Below are 11,770 nucleotides of genomic sequence, written 5' to 3' on the forward strand. Positions count from 1 at the left end.
TTTAATGTGATTTATTCAAATATTAAAATGATATAATAACTGCATTATGAATATTTATTTGGAATGGTCGTTAGATAAACTTTAATGGCAATTTATGTGACGTTTTTTCAGTAAGCCAGCCGTTATGCATATTGCCTTCCCATCCCACGACATGATGTCTTGTTCTTGCGTTTTTAAATCCGCGTCGCAGAAGAAGAAATTGTGGTTTCCCTGACAATATATAGCATTTTAAGAAAGTATTAGACTAACTCTCAGGGTTGCCGTCTACCGATTGGCTTTGATGTCCATACCAGAGCCATATATAAATAGAGTCTGGTCAATTGCAGTCCTGATTGTCATGTTGTTACCCAATAGTTAACATCAGTAGAACCTCAGAACAAGACAAATATAAAATACAGAGTGTCAGTGAAAACTAACGGAAACTGTGTACATTGCACGACAATTAGACACCTGAAACCATAGAATACACGACTCGTGGACTGATTATAAAATATTAATTGCGTGTTAAATATTGCATATTAGGATCCCATATTGAAACAATAAGATAACCAGAAAAATATTGATTGAAATGGATGAATGTTGAATTATAATTCTTGTTTTTAATTTCGAATATTATGGAAAATATGAGTGTAGATGTGGTTATGTCCATACGAATCCTCGACATGGCAAGTTATAGAGGAGGGCCATCTTGTTCTCAAAATGAACTCGCGTTTTCAAATCCATGTCGTAGAAGGAATTGCGAATCTCCCGGACGATATAGACCATATTTAGACATTGTTCGCCCTAAGTCCCAAGTTTGCTGTCTATCGAGTGGCTTTGCTATCTTAAATCGAAGTCTATAACCAAATACATATACTCAGCCAAATTAAAAACTTGACACTGATGAATTTCAACAAATTTGTTTTTCTGGTAAGTCAAATAAATTTTAAAGTGTTTCTAACGATAGTAAGTAGTGAGAAGCCTTTAGTTTCATAAAATTGTAACGTGACTTTTGAGCATATAAATATGAAAAACCTGAAAAACACGTGCAAACACAAACTCGTGAGGTCAATCGATGCAAGTTTGCTTAAACTGAACACGCACACGTAACTTGAACTGGAAAAACAAATTAAAATTGTTATTTTCATCTTTGTTAGAAAATGCCGCGCCTTTCAAATGTAGAACGTCTACGTGCTATAGGTAGGCTCTATGCTGGTCAGTCTGTGGTCACTGTTGCAAGAGCCTTTAATTGTTCACGCCAGACAATAATTAATCTTAGAATGAGAGTGCTTCAAACTGGAACTATTGCAGACCGCCCAAGGGCGGCAGCGCCACATGTGACGTCACTCCAGGAAGATCAAGCAATACGATTACGTCATCTTAGACAGTGGCGGATTAAGCTCCACCAAGGCCTGAGGCGGCAGTTGCTGGAGGGCCTATTTAGTTTTTAAAGTTAGAGCCAAGGTAGTTGCTAACATAAAAAACGGGATTCGTTACTGAGGTTATAATATTATTAAAATATTAGTTATAACTATTAAAATTTGTCGTACAAAATGCTTTGACAGCAGAAACGTCACCGGAAACCAACTGTACATACACCTATTTTCAAGGATAATATTTCCTCATGATTGGGTGTTTACATCGAAACTAGCGCAAGATCTTTTGCTAGATGTTTTTTCTTAAGCCAAAGTCGTTTGCTATTGGTAATATAACTTTATATGCCCATAAATGACGTCACGTGGATATAAGACATAACCGAAAACTTACAGGGATTTAACGTACATTATAGGCCTACGTTTAACAAATAAGATCAGATCTCCAAATAATAGGGCCTATTTAAAATGGCGTGGGCCTAATTAATTTCGGGTAAGGGCCTATGTTGATTCCCGCTGGGCCTAAACCCCACCCCTAACATTCATTGTCTATGCGTTTTTAATCGTATCAGACAAGTCTAAAAAAATTTTTTTTTACAAAACCTTTGGGCCTGAGGCTGCAGCCTCATCAGCCTCACTGATAATCCGCTACTGATCTTAGAAACAGATTTGTCACTGCAACCTCCACAAGTAGAGAGATGTTTGGTGGAAGGGTAACTGCACAAACTGTTCGAAATCGCTTGCAGGCTGCTGGTCTTCGAGCTCGGAGGCCCTATAATGGACCAATATTGACACCTCTTCATCGCCGTAACCGATTTGTGTGGGCCACAAGACACATAAGATTTACTCAAAGACAGTGGAATTCGGTTGTCCTTAGTGACGATTCACTTTGAGATTTGCCGATGGCAGGGTCCGAGTGTACCGCAGACGACGTGAACGTTACGCTCATGTATGCGTCAGAGAAGTTGACCGATTTGGTGGCGGCAGCGTCATGGTTTGGGGTTCTTTTTGTGCACATGGACGTTCTCCTCTTGTTGTTGTCCAAGGAAACTTAAATGCTGTCCAGTACAGGGATCAGATTTTGCTACCTGTTCTTCTTCCATTTATGCAGAGACATAGGCCTGGACTAACGTTTCAACAAGACAATGCTCGACCCCATACAGCAATTGCTACCCAGAAGTTTTTAAGAAATGCCGGTGTCCAAGTCCTGGATTGGCCGTCGCTTAGCCCCGACCTTAATCCTATTGAACACATCTGGGACGAACTGGGTCGACGTGTTCGTCATCACGTGAATCCACCACTGATGTTGCAGGACCTTCAACATGCTCTTGCTGAGCAGTGGCGACGTCTTCCTCGGGTAGTGTTTACTAATGTTCTGAGATCCATGAGAAGACGTTGTGTGGCAGTACGAGACGCTAGAGGAGGCCACAACCGTTACTAAACACTTTATTCCCATTGTTCTCCAAGTCTGTGAATTTCATTTTGGGGGGTACTGTGACATCACGAACGTTATCAATGTCAAGGATTTTCGTGAGACGTATTCTTGTTTTCTGTTGATGTCAAGGTCGTCTGTGCACAACATAACACTAAAATAGTTGCCTTAAACCAAATATTAAAAATCTAGTCCCAAAAATCCCGAGTGTCAAGTTTTTAATTTGGCTGAGTATATATAGATAGAGTCTGCCCAACTGCTAGCCTTGTCGCCATTTTGTTACCCAATATTTAAGTTCAAAAGATCAACATTAGAACAAGACAAATATATAACAATGAAGACAATCGTTGTCTATGCCCTCTTTATATATGTCTCTAGTCAATATTTATTAGTACCGGGAGTCGTCCACGGGGCAGTGCATTTCCAGAACACCATATAACACCGTACACCGTATATCTATTATAAAACTTCACAAACCTAACAGATAATTGAGACAATACTTAATACTTTTTAAAGTATCTGGTCCATCTGGTATTAAAGGGCATTGTCCACCTGGTATTCTCAATACATAGTCTCAATACCATATAATATAATTAAAATAAAACCAAGTACGAAGAATCCAAACCATTAGACAAAATTCGAAGTCCTAAAAAAACGGTATAGACAAAATAGTGTAATCACATTATACGATTCACATACTAACGTTATATCACATTATACGATTCCCATATTCCCATACTGAACCATGATAACAAATAAAACAACAACAAATCTAAAATGCATTTTTATTTATCAATCTCTTAAAGAGAGTCTTGCGCATGTAAATCATCATTTACGAAAGGTCGCATTCATTGAATTTAAAACGTCGATCTCTGAAAACAAACAAAAAACACGATCATTATCACTGGTATTTAAAGGAGGTGGTCCACCTGGTATTAAAGGGCATGGTCCACCTGGTATTCTCAGTACATAGTCACAATACCATATAATATAAGATATATAAACATAGTATTAGTACCATGTATAAACATACTATCAGTACCATATATAAGGTATGAACATAGTCTCAGTACCATATATAAGGTATGGACATAGTATCGGTACTATATATAAGGTATGAACATGGTATCAGTACCATATATAAGGTATGAACATAGTATCAGTACCATAAGGTATGAACATAGTATCAGTACCATATATACGGTATAAACATAGTGTCAGTACCGTATATAAGGTATGAATATAGTATCAGTACCATATATAAGGTATAAACATAGTATCAGTACTATATATAAGGTATGAACATAGTATCAGTACCATAAGATATGAACATAGTATCAGTACCGTATATAAGGTATGAACATAGTATCAGTACCGTATATAAGGTATGAACATAGCATCAGTACTATATATAAGGTATGAACATATTAGTAACATAAGGTATGAACATAGTATCAGTACTATATACATAAGATATATAAACACAGTATGGGTACCGATATTGTTAGATATTTTGAGACAATTAATATTATGAGATAGTATTTACTCTTGAAAATTTTGGTGCACACTGTATATCCCATTTAGGTATTTATTAGTTGGAATTTTGTAATCAAGGAGGCCATCGAATTCGTTTGCATAATCTGTCAATTTGCATACATTAGGAGCTGAAATAGAAATGGTATAAATGGTTAAAGTACCAGTACAATATGTCATCATTATGTGGTTTATTCAACAATTGTCGAACACATCAAGGATTGTTTTTCGTAAAATTATCCTCACGACCCACTGAATGGCGAATGGCTGACTTTATTCGTCCAATTGTTGAATAAAATAATTTGAATGAAGTATTCAATATATTAATTTTGAATTATCTATTTTTAAACTTTTATGGCAAAATTTTTATCTAAATCTTACATAATGTATCTTTGATAATAAATATTAACCAGAGCTCTGGAATACGGCTCTCTAAAGTTGGTATCGCAACTTTGGTATTGGTATTAGTGATACAAAATTACTAGATTTCGGCCTTCATCTCTCCCGCGACGGTTGTCAAGGTGTAGCGAGACAATTTTGCATGAGTCACCTTTTACTCTATTTTGCCTGTAAAAGAGTCAATTATTATTGGATTTTCATAACATTGACACCATTTGAAGCGTAAAGTCAATTGTGACTAGTTCAAACAATTTTAATATTTTTTAAGTGTCACCGGAAATGGTGGAATTTGGGCAAAAACTCTATTTATAGCCTTCGAAACAAATAATTTATTGAAATGAGTCCTATTTGTTATTTGTTTAAAATGTTGATATTTGATTTCCATCAACAAATACAATGAACCTATACGATCATAAAGATATCAAAAAATGGTTTCTAACTTGTTCAGTGGCGGAGAAATAGGCGATTTTTCAACAGGTCACTTTTCAAGGTTTTTGGTCCTTAAAAGTGTTAATTATTATTCGATTTTCGTAAAATCTTCACTATGTGATACCTAATGCCATTTACAATTTCATACAAGTAATTTAAGATTTTCATTATCACCGGAAGTAATGTATTTGGCCAAAAACTGTATTTTTAGCCTCTAAACCAAATATTTGTTTGAAGTAAGTGATATTCATTATTCGTATAAAATTATGATATTTGATTCCAATGGACAAATAGTATTAATCAATGCGATCATATAGATATCAACGAAGTGCTTCTAATACCTTCCCATACCGAGAAATAACGAATTTTGTCAGGATCACTTTTTAAGATTTTTCGCATTTTAATTTCAGTTTATGGATTCTAAGTTAAATATTTATTGCCTGATTTGTATAAAAGAAAAGTTCATATGCCCTGTTGTGCGAATTCTCAACATTTTTATACAAATAAAATTTTCGGTCAGCACCGAAAATGAAATAATTTTGCCCAAAACTTCAATTTTGACAATCGAAAGGCCTTTTCAAATGCAAATATTAATGTTTACAAATCTAAAAGATCAAGATAAATATGTCAGGCTTATTTATTTAAATTTCGGTTTTGTATTTGTGCCATTTTGATTTACAAGTGAAAAAAGGTAAAAATGAGCTATTTACATTGTATTCAAGCTTTTTATATTTTAAACTATTTCTTAACAACGCTCATAAACCTGTAGCATTAATCCATACGAAGCGAATGTATGTGAAAATTAGATTGTAATATGAGCAGTTGCCCAGAAATAGGTAATAATGTATGCGTCACTTTTTACGATATTTTGCCTGTAAAGGAGTCAATTATTATTCGAATTTCAATTTTTTTTTTACCATTTGATACCTAATGCCAATTTTGATTAGGTAAAACCAATTTATCATCTTCACTGTCACCTGAAATGACGTCATTTGGGCAAAAACTGTATTTTATTCAAATGAGTCTGATTTGTAATGGTTTTAAATTATGATATTTGATTCCAATCAACAAATAGAATGACCCCATGCGATCATGCAGATATCCCAAATTGGTTTCTAACTTGTATGGTTGCAGAGAAATAGACAATTTTCTACAAGTCACTTTTCAAGGGTTTTAGTCTATAAAAGTGTCAATTATTATTTGATTTTTATAAAATTTTCACCATGTGATGCCATTTATGATTTCATAGAACTAATTTATCATTATCCCCGGAAGTAATGTCATGTTGGCAAAAACTGTATTTTTAGCCTTCAAAACAAACATGTTTTTTTAAATGAGTTATATTTATTACTCATTTAACATTATTTATTTGATTCAAATGGACATATAGATTGGATCAATACGAATATATAAATGTCCATAAATTGCTTCTAGCGCCTTACCTTGTCGAGAAATAACCAATTTTGTCAAGATCACTTTTTTCGCATTTGAATTTCCCAATAGAAAGTCAACTAACTTAGCGGCAAAAAATTTTTCAGGATAACCTTTTTGAAATATGTAACACATGGTATAAAATGTATAAATGGAATTGATATTGCTGGATTTGGTTGATTCTGCGTTCATTTTATAACACGTGTGCAATGCTTGTGTAGAAATAGGTTTAATGGTTTCACTGGTACCGGAAGTGACATAAGTTCAAGGGTAACGTGGCACTGAAGTGACATAAGTTCAAGGGTAACGTGGCACCGGTGAAACCCGTCATTACTGCATCGCAGTTCTAGTTTTTTGTTGTTGTTGCGATTTAATCACCACGTGTCTTAGTTATAACGCAATATCAGTGATATACTAGCCTAGTGATAAGGTTGCCAATAATATCTAGATGAATAGAAAACTTTTAGCTGTCACTGATCGGTCATGTGACATGATAATAGCATACGTTGTGATGGGAGGGGGAAAACTGGGGGACACAGAGGAACTCAACTAGACAGACGACCTTACTAATTGGTAGACCGTGTGATCTAATGCGTTTATGCACTCAGACACCCAAACCAACGTTGTGACGACTGTTTTACAAAAAAAAAAAACCCAACTATCTAGGGCACATAACAAAATGTTGTTGTAATGTTGTTCAGTATTTGGGGGGTTGGATCGTCGAATGGTTAGCACGTGCGTGCTGTATCATAAGGTCTGTCATTGAGTCAACTGGCGTGGTTTCGAATCCCCGGTTGTACGTGATAAGGAGTAGGGTCGCCTGTCCAGCCTGGTGGGTTTTCTCCGGGTCCTCCGGTTTCCTCCCACTGCTTAAGACCCCTACGCGCAAGCGAATTATTGAAATAAAATTAAACCATGTTAGTTCCGAAATGACCTAGTTTGTGTCGAGTGGACGTTTAACCCCATTTCTCTCTCTCTGTTCAATATTTTGGTTGTACTGAAATGAAATGAAATGTGGTTTAACGTCCAACTGTTCTGCTCCTAACCTGGGCTAATGAAGACGGGCATACGCCATACAGTGTGCTATGAGGGAAATTTTGCCCGTGAATCGGCGCTACGGCCTACTCTTATATCGAATTCCAACTGCCAAGGGATGTATTTCGTGCAAGCCAATGTGTACACGGGACCTCGGTTTTTCGTCCCATCCGAACGACTAGACAGCTGTCCTTGTCAGGCCCTCCGACCTGCATCACTGACAAGGGGAAACCACGCCGGAAAATCGGGATGAACTTTCTCGGCCAATGCAGGGATCGAATACCCGACCTCCAGGCTAGCGAGCCAGCGTCTTACCCACTTAGCCACCGTGGTGCCCTTGGTTGTACTGAGTTTGATAATCCTTTGGAAATACGTACTGTTGGACATTGCACAGCATTCGATGTGGTAAATCCTATCCTCTTTGTTGTTGTCATGGACACTTTTGATACCAGTTATTGCACCCGAATCTGGACATTTAAAATCCATTACTCCGTCATGCTGATTAATATTATCTGAAATAACAATATTATATAACTGTAGAAAATGTAACTTTAGATAATCAAGTCTATCTAAATTTCATTGAAGAAATACTTAACGTTTGATAATCAAGGTTCTCCGATATAACTGCAAACATCAACAAGATGGTGTTTGATGTCAATTCTTTATAAACTTGCCCATGCCAACAAAGGAGGTAACTGTGACTACAGAAACGGGAACAAAGGCTTGTATTATTAGTGTACACGCGGATAACAAGAGGGAGTGTGAGAGAGAGAGATTTATCTAAAATGAAAAGAAATGGGTTTTAACGTCCTACGAGCATACGTTATACAGTGTGATATGAGGAACATTTTGCCTGGGCAGCGACACTATGGCCTACTCTGATATCGAAGGGATCTTTTACGTGCACGCCAATGTGTACACGGGATCGCGGTTTTTCGTCCCATCCGAACGACTAGACAGCTGTCCTTGTCAGGCCATCCGTCCTGCACCACTAACACGGGGAAACCACGTCGGAAAATCCCGAAGAACTTTCTCGGCCAATACAGGGATCGATCACGCGACCTCCAAGCTAGCGAGCCAGCGCCTTACCCACTTAGCCACCATCGCTCCCCTTGATTTATCTAAAATAGAAAGCTGTGGAATTGAAGAAGAGGACTTACTATGCCAAGAACATAAGCCCAATGGGGCCAAATGGGCGCACGTGAAGTCCCATTGTCTGTCCTCGAAATGATTATCATGTTCACTGGTTATTGAACTAAGCTGTTCCCCGGCTGGACATTCATACCATACTGGCTCGTCAAACTTATTTACCCAGCAGTTGCAGCATTCTAATATTAAACACAGCACAAACAATATCTTTACCTTCAAATACAAAATACACACGTCTTATCTAACAACAATATCTTTACTTACAGATACAATATACACACGTGTTATCTAACAACAATATCTTTACCTACACAAACAAAATACACACGTGTTATCTAACAACAATATCTTTACCAACAGATACAATATACACACGTGTTATCTAACAGCAATATCTTTACCTACATTTACAAAATACACACGTGTTATCTAACAACAATATCTTTATCTACAAATACAAAGCACACATGTGCTAACAACGTCCACTCAACTCAACACAAACTAGGTCATTTCGGGAATAACATGGTTTTAATTTTATTTCAATAATTCGCTTGCGCGTAGCGGTCTTTAGCAGTAGGAGAAAACCGGAGGACCCGGAGAAAACCCACGAAGTTGGACAGGCGACCTTACTCCTTGTCACGTACAACCGGAGCATCGATACCACGCCAGTTGACTCAATCACAGTCCTTATGATACAGCGCGCACGTACTACCCCCCCCCCCCGCACACAATCAGAGATAATCATTTAGAAACCATCAAAGGGGGTGAAAAGCGAGTCCGTACTAAACAAATATTTCTACATCACATGTGAAATGTTAAACTGTTACACAGTCAATCTCATCAACCCAGTTCGTCAATCTGAGGGTAATATATCAAGTTGTGTAACAGTTTTACATTTCTCATGAGATGATACAGAAATAAGATTCTACCAATGGCGTATAACGGTATCTTGTGAAAAATCATCTGATTTGAGTAAACAGTCATGATCTTCGCGAATATCAATTAGCTGAATACGATATATAAAGCTAAATGCATCATCGAGAAAAGTTTAAAGATCCATTATGTAATATTTAGATAAAGATCTGGCACTGATCCCTATAAAAGTTATTAAATAGATAATGAAAACGGAATAAGTTGAAAATGTCAGTCACATTACTTCATTCGGAGAGGAGTTATGACCGTCTGAAGAACATTTTAGATTGCCATTACAAACGCTGTTACGATAATAAACAAAGTTGCGATTATCTATTTTTAATTACATTGCAATCGTGTTTAAATCCGTAAAATATCAAAACTATCCGATGGTCTAGAGAGTGATAAAGTGTCTAATTACTGATTTATGTAAGATTTGAGGCCAAACAAAAGAAATGCATTAGACAGATTTAGCTCTTACATAACGCAGCTTTCAATATAACGCCAACAACAATCTAACTCAACTAACAATCACATCTAGAGCAATTCTAATCACATTTTAAATATACCGGCTTCAAGAATCTAACACAATAAACAACGACACGTACAGGAATCCAACTCAACCAACAATCACACCTACAGCAATCTAACACCATCAACAACCAGACCTACAATAATCTAAAGCAGTCAACAATCAAACCCATCAAAATAATGAATTACAACTAATGATACTTACACTTTCCATATTGATCGATCAGTTGATAGTCTTAACTTCAATTCAAACTTCTCTCAGGATACTGAATTATTCAAATTCACAAACAGTTTATATACGTACCTCCATTTTGACATTAATTCTTAACCTTTGTTCATAACACAATAAAACTGTTTAATATTTTTTAATAATCTCGACAAATTTAATATATTTTCAATAAAATACCTGTTAATGTATTCAATATATCATTAATATTAAAATTCTAACCTATTAATTTTTATGCTTAATTATCTAGATCCCAATATATAAAACACCAATAACTATAAAACCTCGGTCCGTTTAACGTTAAAACACTTTTATTGTAAATTAGCATGATTTGATATTTGTATGATTAACTTTTATTTTCAAGTAATGTGATTTTTATCATGAAAACTAACTAACTGTAAATCAGAGTGAAATTAACACCTGTTTAAGTTTTATTTCATTAATAAGGCTTCTTACTGAGGTGAGAGGACGTTTTAGCGTGTTGTCCAGTAACCAGCCAACCGTGACTTATTATATTGTAAACTTGCTTATAAGTTGGAAAAAAAAGTTCTAAATGGATAATACTAATATGTGCATATGAGTTCCCCAAAAGAAAAGAAGAAAAGAAAAAGGAAAGCTAAAGGAAAAAAACGTAAGTGATGAAAGCCATTGTAAAATACAGGCGAATGAGACTGAAAACTTTACAATACCTAGAATGAGTTTATTGAATAACAACTCACTTAACTCTTCACAACAATACCAACTTCACTCTACGCCACTAGCAGGTTATCAACAATGTCAATATGGGCCACCGGGCCCACAGGGACAGTTTGTAGGTTATATGTCACCCCCGGTGATCGGAAACGATTTTAATTCAAAGTTAGATGTGTTAACAAATAAAATAGACGAACTTAGTATCAAACTAAATAAACTGGACTCTGTTGAACGGCGCCTAGCCTCTGTTGAAACAAAAGTCGATAGTATGAATGGTGATATGAAAGAAGTTGAAGAACGAGTTGACGAAATGGATAAAGGCCTCGATTTCATAAACGGACAATTTGAAATAAATAGACAGGAATTGAATGATATGAAGTTAAATGTGAAGGACTTGAAGGTGACAACAAATATTTTACAGACGCGAAATGAATTCACTCGAACTGAACTCAGCCGGCTTAACACAAATGTGACTGAGATGAGAAACACTCAGATTGACTTGCAAATGCGCTCGATGAGTAACAATCTCATATTTACTGGAATTGTGGAAATGACCGACGAAAATACAGAGACGGAATTAAACAACGTCTTACATACTGTAATGGGAATTCAAAAAGATTTGAAATTTAACAGAGTGCAGCGGATTGG

General features: G+C 36.2%; 1 protein-coding gene across 1 annotated transcript; it reads right to left on the reverse strand.

Moving 5' to 3' along the window:
* Nucleotides 1-3,616: 3,616 nt before the first annotated feature.
* LOC130013307 (hemagglutinin/amebocyte aggregation factor-like) lies at nucleotides 3,617-11,370 on the reverse strand. The gene is made up of 6 exons (XM_056102089.1): nucleotides 11,119-11,370; nucleotides 10,409-10,469; nucleotides 8,772-8,973; nucleotides 7,989-8,123; nucleotides 4,331-4,448; nucleotides 3,617-3,656 (listed from the first exon to the last, which is right to left on the reverse strand). Exons 2-6 carry the CDS (start codon nucleotides 10,415-10,417, stop codon nucleotides 3,617-3,619), a joined length of 504 nt encoding a protein of 167 aa, XP_055958064.1. The 5' UTR covers nucleotides 10,418-10,469; nucleotides 11,119-11,370.
* Between the last annotated feature and the right edge of the window lie 400 nt (nucleotides 11,371-11,770).

This window comes from Patella vulgata, chromosome 1 (genome assembly GCF_932274485.2).
Source record: "Patella vulgata chromosome 1, xgPatVulg1.2, whole genome shotgun sequence".
In the NCBI taxonomy this organism is placed as follows: Eukaryota; Metazoa; Mollusca; class Gastropoda; family Patellidae; genus Patella; species Patella vulgata.